At 38.4% G+C, this 16,847-nt stretch overlaps 3 protein-coding genes across 3 annotated transcripts; 2 read left to right on the top strand and 1 right to left on the bottom strand.

Annotated features, from left to right (window-relative positions):
• Window positions 1–4,213: 4,213 nt before the first annotated feature.
• Window positions 4,214–5,272, top strand: LOC104000185 (probable calcium-binding protein CML31). The gene has a single exon (XM_009422174.3). The coding sequence runs from the start codon at window positions 4,531–4,533 to the stop codon at window positions 5,176–5,178; it is 648 nt and encodes a 215-aa protein (XP_009420449.2). The 5' UTR covers window positions 4,214–4,530; the 3' UTR covers window positions 5,179–5,272.
• A 356-nt stretch (window positions 5,273–5,628) lies between these two features.
• On the bottom strand, window positions 5,629–13,132 carry LOC135678185 (uncharacterized). Its single transcript, XM_065190688.1, has 7 exons — window positions 12,809–13,132; window positions 12,146–12,206; window positions 11,966–12,060; window positions 11,837–11,870; window positions 7,003–7,057; window positions 6,876–6,918; window positions 5,629–5,890 (listed from the first exon to the last, which is right to left on the bottom strand). The coding sequence occupies exons 1-7, from the start codon at window positions 13,130–13,132 to the stop codon at window positions 5,819–5,821; spliced, it is 684 nt and encodes a 227-aa protein (XP_065046760.1). The 3' UTR covers window positions 5,629–5,818.
• A 296-nt stretch (window positions 13,133–13,428) lies between these two features.
• On the top strand, window positions 13,429–16,447 carry LOC135678179 (uncharacterized). Its single transcript, XM_065190677.1, has 2 exons — window positions 13,429–14,376; window positions 15,862–16,447. Exon 1 carries the CDS (start codon window positions 13,429–13,431, stop codon window positions 14,329–14,331), a length of 903 nt encoding a protein of 300 aa, XP_065046749.1. The 3' UTR covers window positions 14,332–14,376; window positions 15,862–16,447.
• The last annotated feature ends 400 nt before the right edge of the window (window positions 16,448–16,847 follow it).

The raw sequence follows: 16,847 nt of genomic DNA, 5'->3' as shown, positions 1-16,847 counted from the left end.
AGCATCCTTTTTTAAGTTTATGAAGTCTTGTAGCGCTCTCTTTGAATATTATTTGAGTCTCTTCTTTTTCTCTCTTGAGTTTAGTTATACTACTAAGTCATAGGAGGGTATGTTATAAAAGAGTAAATATGAAAGTTCTCTATTTAGCCTAAAAAATAAGATAGATTTGGTTATAAAAGGTTATTGATCTCAATACATTGGAAGATAAATTAGTAGTGAAAGTCAATGACTTTGAGGGAAGAGGAATCAAAAGTAGATATAGGTAAGAAAGACCAAACCACTATAGATTGATTTACATTTCTTCTCTTACTTGTGGCTTATGTTTTTGAATGTTTACTTATTATCATTCACTTTACTCATACTCAATATTTAGTTAATCATATTTTAATATGTATTTTTCTTGATTAAATTTTAAAGTTAGTTAAAATTTACTATAGTACTAATTCACCCCCTTCCCCTCCTTAGGGCTATTAAGATCCTAATAATTGGTATAAAAGCCTACTTCTTTCAATTAGATTAATACTTAAGAGAGATTTAATAACTTTTTCAAGTAATCAAGAGGATCATTCTATCACATATCCTCCTATATTCAATGGGACAAACTATACCTATTGAAAAATTAGAATGAGCATTTTCTTATATTACATAAATTATTATTTATGGAATATTATCGAGTTTGATTTTTAAAAATCTACCAAACTAATCGATAAATAAATGGAATGGTTTTGAAAAGAGAATTTTTTAAATGCTAAAACTATAAATATTTTATTTTATACTTTAGATAAAAATAAATTTAATTAAGTTTTTACTTGTGATACCATATATGACATATGGTATATCATTGAGTGAAAAAATCTAAAATTAATCTTCTTATTTATAGTCATGAGTTATTTAAAATGAAACTAAGCAAGTCCATTAGTGATATATATGCACGTTTTATGAAAAAAAATATTTTTATGATAAATATTAGAAAATTTTAAAGTTAAATGTAAGTTACTTGATATGGTTCTTATTAAATAAGATTATGTATTTAGAAAAGAATATATTGGCTTCATAAGTAATAGCATACATCATAAGCCAATCAAATTTGTAAACAACCCACATTAATACTCAGACAACATATAAGATTAAATATAACTTTTATGACAAGTTTAGTCATTATACTTAGTCATATCTCCTTAAGAAAAATAGTCATCTTAAATTAGTATAGGTTCCAAAAGGAATCATAAGTAATTTAAAATCAAAAGGCAAGAAAGATAGATATAACTATGAAGGACCCAAAGTTAGAAATAAAAGATGATATTTTGATAATAGATGACCTACAAAATCGAAATGTACATTTGCCCTAAGCTTACTTATCTATAGGTCTACCGTTGGCTTCCTTTTCTATGGTACTAGTGCCTTCCTAGAGTAGATATATGAGATCATCGTTGAAGTCCACATTTATGTCCGTTTGAATGTTTACATCCTTGAGCAGCTTAGTAAATGGGTGTTCCATGACTCGCAAGTTCAAGTACTTGGCAGTCATCGAAGGGAGGGCCAAAAGACCGACTCCATATAAACCACAAAGACTTTGGTTGCTCTCTTTGAGGTCAGTGTCTCCTCGACTTGCAGATGCTCTGTCCAAATCAACCACTCGAGTCTATAAGACATTGATTTGACCTTAAAGCTTCAATAAATCATCCTTTATCTGACAAATTATGCTCCCGAATCATCTTCAAGATGTTTGTTTGATTGGCATTATTTTGTTATGGAGAACCGATGTACTCCTACACTAAGGAGAACTTCACCTTTACGTCAATGATAGCCTATGAGTCAACCTCAACCTACAGCTCGACCATCTCCTCATTCAGGTAAGAGAAGATGCTTAAATCATCAACTTGGCCAATCAAACCAATCAAATAGTAGTTTTGTTATGCAAGGACAAATCATCAATAAGCTAAAAAACAGAAAATTAATGTGAGACTCCAAAAGTGGACACAACTCACCATCATGGCTTGCTTAGTTACCTCTTCGATCATTACCTCAAAGGGTATTATTTATACCTCCTTAGCCAGTAAAGGGATGAGAGCTTCCTGGAGGTAGCAGCTTGCTAACCTCCCATCCTCAAATAACTTGACGGTGGTGTTCGAGTCCCATCTCACCTCTCGTGACTCTTAAGGATATTGAATATTATGATGAAATTGACATATAGGAGGATAGGAGAATATATCAAGGGATCAAATAAAATACTAAAAGTTTCAACAATATGATAGAATTGGATAACATATCAAAAGTTTTGACAATATGTCCGAAGAGTGATTGATATGTCTAACCTTATTTCAAGTCAAATTTGGGTATATTTGGAGTTCAATTAGGCTAAATCTAAGTGATGTTAAGTTCAAGACTGAATTGGATTAAGATGGCCTAATCCATCAGTTATATTGTGCCTTTAAAGGGTGGTACTATCTAGTCCTAGTAGTGGTGCTGGCCATCTCAAGCGATGACATTGCCTTGAGTTTGCGGATAGTGTAGTTGACACTATTTCAACAATTCGATAGTAGTACCACTAGTATCCCTCTACTAGGATACTTTTTCTTGATTCACTTGATGATTTGGGGGTGCTTGGGCTCTCTATAAATAACTCACTAGGTTTGTGAGTTAATTATTTTAAAAGATTTTTGAGCTTAAGTTTGAAGTTCATCGTGTGAGAAATCATTTCTTGTTCAAGTAATAGAAAAGAAGGATTGAGAGTGGATGATAAGGACAACCGAGCTAATTTATTTTTCTTTCTTACTTATGCCTATTTACTTATTTAAACTAAATTTCATATACCTATGTCTTTAGTTAGATTAAAATATTAAAGTTTTAAAATATACACAAACACTAATTCACTCCTTTTTAGATAGTTAAATACTTCATTCCAAACATAATATTGAAATTATTCCTTGCTTTGCAATTGAATCAAATCAAGAAGATTTCCGTAGACATCAATAATAAATATCAAACATAAATATGTGTAATAATCACTTTCAGACTAACTGATATTCAAAATAACATTCAACATCCAAAGTATATGAATCAAATTATCTTCTAAATAAAATGTTATAAATGAGTAGACGCTGAAAATAAAATTTATCAATCCTTGTTATATCTAATAATTCTTGTTCCCTAATAAATTATAACCTAAGCCTTGATATCATAAATTGTAACCCCCAACCTATAGCAAAGTTAAAGTGGTCCAACGCTGTCTTTCTCCATAGGAAATTTATTAGTGGTACATAAGATGAGGATTGTGGCATTGTACCACTTTGGCTTTTTGCATGGTTAGAGGAGGCATCATAAAACAACTTAAAATTTTAAATGAAAAAGTTATGAGTAAAAACCATTATATGTCGTTGAATTCTTTTTGTACATCTCTCTTTTGTCTATATTTCCCGTTTAGGTATCAAATTGATTGTCTCGTCGTTATTCTTCATTCATATCTTTCGGATACTATGAGATGATTCACTTATGTATATTATGATTCATTTCATTCAAAATGAAGCTTGACCTTGGTTATCAAGTTCATTTGCTTCAATATTTTTAATTAATTTTTATTCATTTAGATTAAATTTTATTTGCTATATCTGATGAAATTCAAGTCCTAATATAATTAATGAATACAAATATATATAAGATTATACACCAATGCAACTCAGAAGTCTAAGCTACAAAATTATGGATCAAACTTATAATAAGTCACTTCACACGTTCATGGGACTATTTGTTGTAGTTGTATTGTATAATTTTTTTTCTCTCGTATACATTTATGAGTATTAAAGACATATTTCCTTTTTATTTCAGTTAACAGATAGGAACGTCGACAGCGGTGTCTGGTGAGAGAAGGCCCAGCAGATCCAAATCAGGCTCTGGAACCACTCGTGATGGGATAATATTCATTGGGGACGCGTCTTTCCCACCAAATTGACGCACATGCTTACCTCTGTGGGCAAGAAGGTGGGGCCCTCCTCGCTTCCCCTCTGTGGGCGGCCGTTACTTCACTTTTACCTTCCCACGGCCGTTTCGACGGTTGCGTGGGTTTGACTGACCTTTTTGTGTGTATTTTGTGTAGATATTATGCCGCGCTTCTCACGCGACGCACCGCCGCCCGACGTCCCTCCCGTGTCAATTAGTCAACGCGTTGTTTTGTCTTATCTCTCTAGAAATAGTCGATGAGGTACTTGCGATGATATCTCTACCTCCGTCTGCCGTCATCGTCTTCATCTTCCTCCACTGCTCCTCTCCGAGAAGCTTCCCCCACCGTGAATGATCTAGCTGCCTCTCGCTCTTTCCCAACCAGCCGACACCAACAATAAAATACTTTTCCCCCTCCCTCTATTTATAGTCACTGATATCCCAAGTAGAGATGCATGTCAGCCAATCCCACGAGATCGAAAACCAACAGCTACTAGTGTTGATACAGCTTTCTTATCCCATCTCTACCATCCACAGTGATAGATCATCAAAGATAAGTTCCCCTTCCGACTTGTAAAGCAATCCTATCAAGTGATGTCACAGTTGATTCTCGTCAATCCAACGGAGGATGCCGCTGCAGCAGCTACTTCGACCATCTCTTCCACCTTCGCACATCCAAACAAAAGCAGCAGTAAGAATCGCCCAATCCTTTGTAGACTTTGGTGCATGCTGTCACCCAATAAGCAGCACGACAAAGGCGCAGCAGCAGAAGCGGAAATCTATGAGCCACCTCGTCACACCCTGACGTTGTCGGAAGGAGCCAGACCGCCTCCTGAGCTGGAACGAGTCTTCAACTACTTGGACGAGAACGGCGACGGAAAGATCTCCCCCGCCGAGCTGCACAAATGCATGAGGGCCGCAGGGGAGGAGATATCACCTGAGGACGCCCGGTCCGCGGTGGAGTCGAGCGACTCCGACGGCGATGGGTTGCTGGGAGTGGAGGATTTTGTGAAGCTGGTGGAGGCGGAGGGGGAGGTGGAGAAGGGGAGGAACCTGAGGGATGCCTTCGGGATGTATGCAACGGAAGGGCAGGGGTGCATCACCCCCTCGAGCCTCCGTCGAATGCTCAAACGCCTCGGCGAGTCGAGGTCCGTCGACGAGTGCGCCAGGATGATTCAAACCTTTGACCTCAATGGCGATGGCGTGCTCAGCTTCGACGAATTCAAGATCATGATGCTTTGATTCTTGACCCGACCTTAAACACTAACAACTGCTCTCCTACGCGTGCATCGCACTCATTCTTCTGTTTATATATATATATATATATATATATATATATATATATATATATATATATATATATATATATATATATATATATATATATATATATAGTGCAGTCATTCTTTACGTTAATGTTGTAGATGATCAATAGTCGAATTATTTGATTGCTATGTTACGTAGCCATTGATCTGTAAATATTCCCTCAGCAGCGATTACGTTACATGATGTTTTCTTGTGGAGACATCAGATCTTATTTGACCAAAAATGTACTTTTTCCCTCGGTTGCATGGCCGTGTGGCTATCAAAGTTTAGTTTACGATGTCGAGTGTAGCTGAAACTGCTAATAAACGACAATACAGCTTAAGATAGGGGGCTACTAATGCATGAACAACTGCACTCAAACTTGAATTTACAGAATATAATGAATAATATGATAACTGCAAACGCTTGGTCAGGTACATGTAGAGAAAATAATGTAACTTGCAAGTGCATTGGCTATCTTGCTGCTGCTTATTACATGATTGCAATGTAAAGGGGGTCTTTTAAGCAACATCATCTGGACAATAAAGTTCCAACATATTAGTTGATCCTCGAACCTTTACATCCCATTGAGAGTAATGACAACCTTGCGAGCAGTTGCATGATCCCTATGTTCACAAAGCCATATCCCCTGTGATGATACCAACAGAAGATGAGTTAGGACAAGAAAGGCACTAATTAGAAAGGAAGCCACAAAAATAAGCGTTTGACTCGTAACTACTAATGTTGAGAAATTTTCAGATGTTTCCAACCACGTTAAGCATTTTTCATTTTATGATCAAAGAGGAAGATTGTTCTTTTGATCAAATCCTGATCTTATAATAAAAACAAGAATTCTTTCTCATTCAATCCCCTTGACCTTTACTTTGAATGTCAAAAGACAACCCCACAAGATGGCATTTTCCCATTAGTACAGTATATTGCTGCATCCTCATTACGTAGAAATTGAGGAGTCAGTTCTCTCTCCTATAAGCCACCATTCTTCCCATCATCTCATCTCAGCTATCCATTTAAGTTACCTCTTGAGATGTGACCAAGTGCATGAAGCCAGGATCCATAACAGACGATGTGTACATGAGACGATAGATGACTGCCATGGGGAGAACTGGCCCACATAATTCTCCAGAAGAACTAGAGAGGATTTTTACGTCGCATGATGAAAGCTCGAGCAGAAGCCCAAATCTTGCATGTACATTCATAAGCTGCAGCTCTATGAAAGATATACAAAACATAATGTATCTTCTATTATGGATCTACTAGCAAGGGTTTGTTTTAATAGCAAAGTTAGCATTTCTGTAGCTCTACAATTAATCTCTTGGATAAATTTCAAGGTTGCATTAGATGGATGAGATGTAACAATGGAGGGATGTATGGATGGTTGTGATGGGAGGGAATTAACTGCCCAATCATTGAAAAGATTAGAGAGGATGATCAAAACTCGGGCAGAAGTCCACATTCTGCATGTAAATCCATAACACAGAATGAATCTTCCATGATGCATCCACTACTGCTATTGGTTCAATGACAAAATAGCATTTCTACCATGAATCTCTAGGATAAATTACAAATTCACAATAGAAATAATGTCAATTGTATTAGAAATTGAAATTTCTCACCTGCCAAGTCCCCATATTAAGACGCCCATCCGTAATAGGAATCCTGGGTATAAACTAACTAGTCTCAGTGGCATGTAATTTTGGAAACTGATGGAACTCTTATAGAAAATAAATGAAAAATACATACGTGAGGCTACAACCAAACATAGATGACTTGATATGTGCTGGCATATCATCAGGTCCTGCAAAATGACAAACAAAATTGAGAATCATTAGATGCTTCACCAATTCAATGCAGGCAAAGTACCTAATGCCCCATCTTACTGCCAGAGAGAAACTACTTGATGGAATGACACTTTGGTAGCAAACAAGAACGTTGATAGCAGTGACTTTATACCAAAGCAGACTATTGAGAACCAATGAGGTGCAAGGACAAAAAAGTTAAGATAAGCTTACACTCATCCAAGTAGGTTGAGAAACCCAAACACAATTTATACATGTTGAAAGTCATCTATTTGTCATGCAAATCAAGAAGATGAAGTGATAGTTGCCATCATGTGGGCAAAAAGAATGAAGAGTTTTCCATTTAGATTACCTACTTATTCAAATAACATCTTTTCATTTTAAGCAAATACCTGGAGAACACATATTCAACTTAACATCTGAACTATTTGTCCCATGAGACAAATTTTAATAACTGCTTTATAAGAAAATTCTGCCATTTAAGATGACATTAAACATTTAAATAAAACATGAAAGTTTAGAAATTGTACAGTGTACCAACAAACCAATGATGTACAAACTATGAAATTAAAAGTTCAAATCCATAAAATATGAATTAGCCAAATCTGCTAGGATAAAAATAGCATTTCTGAACTCAATTAACCTCATGACTCAACTGAAGCTCATACTAGGAAAAGGAAACTAACAGAGAGGAACAAAAGTGTGTCTATTCGTGTTTCTTTCTTTTTATGTACGTTTTGTCACAGCTGATCATTGTGCACCCACAATACCTTCATCAACAGACCGTTCGTCGGTTATGTTTACTTGTACAATTGTTTAGCACTATGTTTTGCCTTGTTTTTGTGTGTTTTTGCTGGGTTTCTATAAGAAAAAGTAGTTTGCAAGGCTGTGCAGCGATCGCTTGCCAGACTGGACAAAACTATCCCAAAATGGTCCAGTTTTCATGTGTTGGAGCCTGTTTTCTGCAGGCTTCTGTGCTGTGCTAAACGTCAACCATATCAAACTCTTAGAACCACCTGGGTGGCACAGGGCTGGATGGGACTTTGGGATAGTGTTGGGCCTTGTTTGGATAAACAATTTGTACACAAAGTGTGCATAGACTTCCCATATACTTGCCTTACACCCTCAACACCTGGTTGAGAGGTCATTTGTGAACTTGTGGTTGTTTTGTTACCTTCCAAATTTCTTGTTTTCCCTTCCTCTCTTTTCTTTCTTTGCACACCAAGTATTTGCTGAATTGCTCACAAACTATACTTTTCTACAAGATGTTGGGACTTGTTCACCACTTGTTTTCTGAACTAAAATCTTTATCCTTTACAAGTCCTTCGGGGACCTGTGTGAAGTTGCTTCAAGACTGACCTTTTGTGGATGGATATCGTAAGAGTGCCTCACGACTTAGGCAATTTTAACTAAGTCCATGATAGTTTGTCGTCTCGTTTTGACCAAGCGTATTGGCCCTTATCTGAATCTATACATACGTATTGATTACCTGAAGAAGAAGAAGAAAAACAAGAGAAAGAAACAGAGATAGTGATAGAGGAAGAGGAGGAAGGAGAAAAGAAGAGGAAGCAAGAAGAGGAAGGTGGTGGAGGAAGAGAAAGGAGGAAGAGGAAGGTGGTGGAGGAAGAGAAAGGAAGGAGGAGGCGGTGGAGGAAAGGGTGAAGAAAGAAGAGGAAGAGGAGAAGTGTACCCGAAATCATTGGGGGCAATGGCTGACTAGGGGATGGACTGGAAATAGGTTTTTTTTCCTCTTTAAATGGGTTGGACCGAACCGCCTGGAATGGGGGTAGTCTGTGTACCGGTTCACATATGAACCAAGCGAAATGTTGGTCCATGCTTATTATGACCAATTAATTCTGCTTTGGACAGAAAAATAATGCAAAATTTGTTTGTGCTAATCCAACTTGATAAGAAATAATGATACGAGGAATATGTTTTTGTGTTATAACACATTCTCGCATAACACCAAGAAGTTCTTAAAACATGAGGCAAACTAGAATTACTTTGTCATTAGCTTTTTTTTTTCACATATTTTTATGCATTGGAACAAGTCCTGTCCAATCAAATGATATATCCTATTTTTATTGCTCAGAGTATTCATCTGTAGTGTAACTTTGAGCAGCATGAATCACTAATATTCATCTGTCAAAATCATCAATCAATGTGAAGAGTACAATGACAATAAGCCATAATATAATTATAAGGTTGCTCCTTTATGACCTCAATAACTACGATTCAAGTCATGAAAATGATATCTTTACTTGTGGGGGGTAAAACAACATAAATTGATCCTTTATAAACTCCGTATTGGTGGTCACCTTGTGCACTAGGTTAGCCCTATTAATATCTTAGAGTATAATCTAACCTCGCTGGATAAGCTCACTCATAACAAAAAGCACCTTCAAAAGCAGCCATTAAACGAGTTAAGAAAAATAACCCTCGTCAATCCATTTTTGGCCCTCGATCTATCCATAGACTTTACTTGTTTGGATAAGTTATCTACCTAGTTGATCTCTACGAGTCAATTGAATACACAGCAGGCTAAGAACTCTTGGATCAAATATTGCCAAATTAAGTGTCATGATCTCACGCAGGATTATTTGAAACATTTTAAGACTTAAGCTGATGATATCTAGACCTAATACACGAGTTTAACCTTTTCCTTTAATAAAGGAGTTACTCTGACCAATTTGAGACCACCCAAAATAGGCAAGTAAAATCCAAGCAATGGTCCCAAGTGCCACATCACTAGAGTAAATGCAAGCTCATCTCTGCTTCAAACCGCGAAAATGTCAGCCAATCAAAGACCATAAGGGCTGCTTCACTTAAATAACAAAAAAAAACAAAAATGCTTAAAAATGTCCTTATGGCATGTTCAATGATAGAGATCTCGAAAACATCAAAGGCCTACTGTAGACTTATGAGCAGTTATAAGGCCTTTCTCAATCAATTAATGTCAAAATTGTCTCCACCATTTTCAAGTTTAATAATCAACCAAAAATGAGTATTTTTAAAGGGATAACAGTACTTGTTGGATGGCAAAAAAACAACTGTGTTTGATCAAATAAGTTAATACATAGTAATCAACAGCATTGTTGATGTAGGACAAGTAACAACAAATTTGCTTCTATAATAGAGGAGCCAAAAAGTGTGGAATAGAAAGATAGTAACTGAAAATAATAGGATAACAAAGGGATAACAACCAAACTAGCTCTGGGTTGTGAAGAGAACTCCCATGATGAAGGTCATGCACCTCCGCATGTCTCACGCGTGGACGATAAGGCCATACTATCGGAAACATAACTATGGCCTTGCACCACTCACACACAAGGTGAGAGAGGAACTCAATTCATTGATCCATTTCTCATTGATCCATTACAATGTTGTAGCCCCTTTTTATAGGCTCAAGTATAAGAATAAAAACAAAACTATAGGAATAAGAAAAATTACAATTGTATCAAATCCAGTAATTTAAAAAGCACTAGGTTCTAAAAGGTGCTAAGGTTCCAAAATGCCTGAGGCGCTAGGTGCTTGTCCGAGCGAAATGAAACGCTCTGAAATATAAAATATAAAAAATATAGTATAATTGATCAATATGATTATATAAATAAAAATACGACATTAAATTACCGTTAATAGTAGTTAGAGGGAGAGAAAAAAATTGTTAAGAGGGGAAGAAAAAGTCATCGACAGTGGAACTTTCGAACGACAATGAAGAAAACTGTGAATGGCAACATTGTTGGCAGAGGAAGCTTCAGTGGTGTCTGTCGGTGGCAGAGGAAGCTACGATCCTCTCCCTCAACAATGGAAGGAGTTGCACACGGAAGCAACAGCGACGGAAGGAAGTTGTGGATGAAGGCTAAGTCATTGGACCCGTCCATCAGCGGTAGAGGAATCCTCAGTCCGCTGCATTTGTAGCGGAGGTAGCAACAGAAGTGTTGGTGGTAGAGGCGTTAATTGCACTAGGATTGATGGCTCGAGGTCATGCAGGGGTACGGGGGGTGGCTTTTGCGGGTAAGAAAGTGGCTAGTTGGTTCAACCGAACCAACTAGCCACTGTTGAACCGAACCAAACTTAAAAGTCTAGTTCGGCTGCTTCATTTGAGCCGGGTGCTCGCCCGAGGCACCTGGCGCTTGGGTTCAGGCGAGCGCCTAGGCGAGCGCTTAGGTGCCTATTTAAACAAATGAGCAAATCAATATATGATATCCTCTATCCTTTGAAGCAAGTAATATTTCTAATTTGATTTGAGAAATAATCTTCTTCTCTTGATGATAAACTTGATTGATAGATTCACAACTTTGTAAAGATGAATTATTAGTCAAGACTCATAATCTTCAATAGAAAACAAATCCGAATTTTGCTTTCTGTGTTTGCTTCCTTTTTCTCCTCGTTGAGTATATGTCGATATATGACAACTTATTACATATGCGAAATAGCACTAAACTAATTAAATTTATTTAAATGAAAGATAAACTAATTGGTTCCACATTAAATGTCTTTTATCAGGTGATCAAAGATTAAGGTTACTCCTGCCTTAAGTGAAAGAGGACCTTAACAAGGCTTTATTTTGTTGCTCATCGAATTTCTTTTACATGAATACACAAATAAGTTGCAAAATGCACGCATAAAAGTTGAAGATTATCACAAGTCCACAGCAGCGCAAATGCGCATGAGCTGTTAATATTTTTACCTGAAAATCTAAGAGTAATACAACTAGTAAAACTTAGGAGGAACAAGAAACAGGGAGAATGAGAAGAGCTACTTCAAGAATTCCTCACCTTCCAATGTGTGCTTCCAAGGTGCAGAGCGCCCCTGAAGTCAATTACAAAAGCATCAATTCATGATGAGCATTGCAGCAAAGTGATCACAGATTTGAAATAATCACTAGAGGAGTTGTTCTACGTCACCTCAGGAACAATACGGCTAAGGAACGTTTCAGTGTCATCCTGAACATCTGAGTCGTAATTCTCATTTATGGTGAGAGAAGCACTGGTGTGCTGCACTGTTATATAACTTTTGCTTAAGGGAAACATCAGAATATTACTGTTCAAGTAGCAGAGAATTGAATTAAGCAAAAGTTCGCTTACGAAAAAGATGAGCAAGGCCACATTTGAAGCCTGATAGATCTTGTTCTATCTCTTTCAATATCTGATATTCAGTTTAACAAAGCATACAATTAGGTAGTTAACTTTTTTAAAAGAAAAAAAAAAATGCAATCAACAAGTGGCATACACACATTTCTAAATCAATCATAGGGTGACATTGATAGAATCAATATTTCAGTCAGTCTGAGAAGATATCAGTGCTTGATGGCTCAGTTAACATTGGAAATGCATTGGGTTCGTAGTACCAAGAATAAACATGGGACCGAAGGAGAATTGCTGTAACCTAGCATGCCCAGGCCAAACAACAACGATTGATCCAGCATGTTGACACCCCAATTGGAATTATCACAGGATTTTTCTATTGTCCTTAATCCAGTTAAAAGGGCTTCCGTCAAAAACCCCATAAATCCCTATTCTTTTTTATGATGTTAAATCGACTCGTGTAAACGACAAATCAGCGCACAAATAGGATGCTTGCTATATCCGAGTCAGAAAGGAAACATGATTTGATAAAGAAGCAAGCAATGAAGAAATAACATATTAAACAGCACTGAAATCCATTACAAGAACAAAAGGGACAAAAGGGTACAGTTCAATTTGGGTCCTTGGGTTCAAAAAGAGGACCAGAGAGGTGGAGGATGGCACCTTGGAGGTGATGAGATGGCAGCCACGCCTCTGGGGAGCGATGACGACGGTTTTCTGAGCCCACTTAGCGGCCATGGACTCGGTGGTGGGGTTCCCTACTGCGGGCGCGACGATAGAATTCCCCTTGTGGGATCTCAATCGGAGGAACGCCGGAGAGCTGGGAGCGCTGCTGAAGACAGCGGAAGAGGCCGCTTGCATCACTTCTCGGAGCAGTTCTTGGTGGTACCTTATACCAAGGGCGAAGAACAGGACACAGTAACAGCAGCCACAGCAGAGCGAGGGTGAGCACAGGGTGAAGCGATGCGGACGCACGGTGTGGCGCATGATGGCATGGGTTCGGCGAAGATCCTTTTGTTCCTCCACTCGATCAGGTTCGAGTCTTGCGTAAACGGCAAAGACGGATTGCTTACGGGCCGTTACTTCTGGCCTTTACATGGGCCAAATTCATGGAGGAAATTTAGGGTTACACCCTCGGCCGTCCCCAATTCTGCAATTGAACCGGAACTGCTCATTGGATGATGAAGGCGATAGCGGGTGTGGACTGTTGGTCGATGGAATCGTTCTCCATACGCCATCCTTTTTAGCGCCAGTACGAGCCGGCGACGACGACCGGTCTCGTGATGGCGGCGGCATTGGCGCTAGGATGCTCGCCGTCGGGCCTCCCGAGCCAACTGTCCGGCCGACGCGTGGCCTTCACCACCCCGCTTACTTATGCCGGTCGGCTCGCCCGCCTCCTCGAGCTACGTGGCGCCACACCGCTCCACCTCCCCACCGTCGTCGTTGACACCACCCCTCGCACCCTCGTCGCCCTCCGCCCCTACCTCGCCGCCGGAGCTCTCGAGTCCTTTTCCGCTCTCGCCTTCACCTCCCGCAACGGAATCACAGCATTCTCCCTCGGCCTCGCCGATGCGGACGGACCCCAGCATCTCTCCGACTCGGGCGAGCTCTTCACCATCGCGGCCCTCGGCAAGGATGCCGAACTCCTCCACGATGAAGGATTTCTCTCGAAAATCTGCCGGAACCCTAGCCGAATCAGGGTCCTGGTGCCGGAGATCGCGTCCCCTGCCGGTCTGGTGGAGTCTCTAGGCGCTGGGTCCGGGAGGAGGATCCTGTGCCCAGTCCCCTCCGTTGTCGATCTGGAAGAGCCGCCGGTGGTCCCGGACTTCCTGAGAGATTTGTGGGCGCGGGGTTGGGCTCCCGAGAGAGTTCCTGCTTACGAGACCAGATGGACGGGACCGCGCTGCATGGAGGGGTTGGTGGCATTGGATACAGCACTGGACGCCATGGTTTTCACGAGCTCGGCAGAGGTGGAAGGGTTGATTAAGGGGTTGCAGGCATTGGGATGGGACTGGGGGAAGGTGAGGCGACGGTGGCCGAAGATGCTGGTCTGTGCGCATGGCCCGGTAACTGCCAAAGGGGTGGAGAGGTTTGGAGTTCGCGTCGACGTGGTGAACTCCAAGTTCAGTAGCTTCGATGGGCTCATCGAAGCTCTTACTTCAAAGTTGGGCGGCTTTGGATGTTGAAAGCTGATATCCGAACTTGCAACTCGGGCCTTCAGCATTTCTCTGGTTTGTGATATCTTCCTTGTTCCTTTTGTGGTTTTTTTATATAGTTATTATTGAATACCTGCTTGGATCCTTACATTGCAGTAATAGCTTAATATTCTTTTGTTCGATGTGCCATTCTAGTTAAATTGTTGTTTGGTTTCATTAATTGACACCTCTATATCATCCTAAATTTAGTCTCATGTCAATAGTTGACGAAGACTCGAGTTACTTCAATAAGAGTGGACTATCATTAACTTGAGTTTAAGTAATTTGCGTTTGTAATTTAGTCTCAACAATTTAATGGAGAGTTGATTTATTTTTTGGTATGACGAGGGGTCGAGTATTAAAGAGCTAACCATGGAACAAATGGATAATATATCACAGTGCGGAATTACCACTAGGCTCCTTCGGTCTACAATTACCATTAACTTAATTTAGTCCCACGATGGGCCGCATCATGACAATCTTAGTGTATGTTCTATCAATGTTCTCATTATAAACATCCATCTAGTTTTGCCTATTTTGGTTTACTCTTTGATGGATTTTTCTTCCATATAGTGGATTATGATCTTAGGAAGATCAAGATTTGGCTTTTTTTTAACCTCCAATATCCCTTTCTCTTCATAAATCTATGAGCCTCTAGATACTTCAAGAAACAAAAGTTGTGATTACTTGGGACCATGAAAAGCATACACCATTACAGAAGTTTTCTGCTTAATTCATAGGAACTTTGTGTTAGAATTGGAAAATTTTTGTTTAGAAACTTAAATACCTACTTTTGCTAAACTATGTTTTGTCTATATGGACATGCATATGTATCTTTGCTGCATGTAGAATGAATTTATTTGAACTTAAATAAGCAAAAGTCTTTGCTGTGAACTTCAGCCATTATTATGGACTGTTTGCTAAATAATTACATATCGTCTATATTGAGGTGCTTATATATATCTTTTCTGAAGTTAGAGAAAGTCCTTGCTATGACCTTCAGCCATGACTATGAACCGTTTTTCATTGTCTTTGCGAAACAAAAATCTCCTTTGAAGGATAAACGTGATGTCCTTCACGTTCTCCAGCAACATACTACAGCTACATGAGATTCAATGGCTTCATATAACAAAGGAATTTACCAATATTTCTTCTTTCTGATTACTTAACAATATAGATAATATGTTGATGAAATTTGGTCCTATGGTTCAGAAGAGATAAAGAAGTTATTATGTATTCCGGAAATTTCATTAGCAATCCTTTTGACCAGTGCGATTGACTTTTTATGCAATTTAACATCTTATATAGGACAGAATGTATGGTACATGAAATTGCTACTGTAACTCTTTATTTTAGATTTTATCATAGTATCATCTTATAAGACAACCAAGCTACATGTGTTTATTTGCTGTTTCTACATCCAGGTTTCTTTAGTCTCTGAAAATTCAGCACTTTCAATTTGCACGTCAAAGTTTGTGGAAATATAATCCCATCTTTGGTGATTGATTGTGGAATTGGCAGGTTAGACTTGATGCCAGGCAGCTAATCCATGGATTTCTCAACACAGGCCCTGCTGACCATTTGGGATCAAACAAAGCCTCTTCGTCCGAGAAGTAAATTGGCCTTCGGCTTATTGCATGGTGAATTAAGTACTCTTACTATAATTACGGGAAGCCATTGGACTAAGTGGTATCCGATCAATGAGTTCATATTTTCAGACTCCACCTGAGCTAGATGTTCCACTTCAATTGATTTAAAGAAAGCCCGATTCCAAGGTGAAGGGCATACAAGGGGATTCTCAATAACCTCCATAAGGCAATTACCACCGATCTTTTTAATTTAGTCCCTAAATTGACGAGTCGATGGGGAAAAGGAAAAGCACAATGAAGCAATAAAATATGTAAAAGGAACATTTTGCCTTTGGTTTGTGCTTTGCGTTGGATCAATGTTGATGCATACATCCACACTTATGGCATAGATGTTTGGATAGATATTTGAAACCGGAGATCTACGTGATCTTCTTGTGATGTAATATTTACTTTGTGAATAAAATACTAGCATGTAATCATGCCTTTAAGGGATTAAATATAGAAATCTCATTTTGACATGTGTCCTAGAAAGATATTAATATAATTTATTGTATTGAATATTGATAACTATCTCACGTCCTCAATTAAATCTATTTATAGTATAGTTGATGATCTTTCGAATGTTTAATTATATTTTTTTTATTTAAAATTGATCTAATCAAGAATTGTTTCATTTTCAGTGTAAATATAACTCTATATTACATCCAACTTACCCGTTTGTTATGATATACATAATTTTGGAAAATTAAAGATTGTATAAGATTGGTAAACTATAAATAATTATTATTAATCATATTCTTATATAATTAACTTAAAATTTTGATATAAGCTAATTGTTATTTGATTTTATTAAATGTTGATGGGTTGTCTTGGCAGTTTTTCATTATTATATGAATTCTTGTCTTTGAATTGGTGTAC

This window comes from Musa acuminata, chromosome BXJ1-1 (genome assembly GCF_036884655.1).
Source record: "Musa acuminata AAA Group cultivar baxijiao chromosome BXJ1-1, Cavendish_Baxijiao_AAA, whole genome shotgun sequence".
In the NCBI taxonomy this organism is placed as follows: domain Eukaryota; kingdom Viridiplantae; phylum Streptophyta; class Magnoliopsida; order Zingiberales; family Musaceae; genus Musa; species Musa acuminata.
The sequence above is the reverse complement of the archived record's forward strand: the minus strand, read 5'-3'. Positions and strand labels throughout refer to the sequence as shown.

Coding starts and splice junctions, on each gene's coding strand:
- LOC104000185 (XM_009422174.3), top strand. CDS start 4,531: ATGTCACAGTTGATTCTCGTCAATCCAACGGAGGATGCCGCTGCAGCA.
- LOC135678185 (XM_065190688.1), bottom strand. CDS start 13,132: ATGCGCCACACCGTGCGTCCGCATCGCTTCACCCTGTGCTCACCCTCG. Junction 12,061..12,145: donor TGGCCTTGCTCATCTTTTTC/GTAAGCGAACTT, acceptor GTTATATAACAG/TGCAGCACACCAGTGCTTCT. Junction 11,871..11,965: donor TTAGCCGTATTGTTCCTGAG/GTGACGTAGAAC, acceptor AATTGACTTCAG/GGGCGCTCTGCACCTTGGAA.
- LOC135678179 (XM_065190677.1), top strand. CDS start 13,429: ATGGCGGCGGCATTGGCGCTAGGATGCTCGCCGTCGGGCCTCCCGAGC.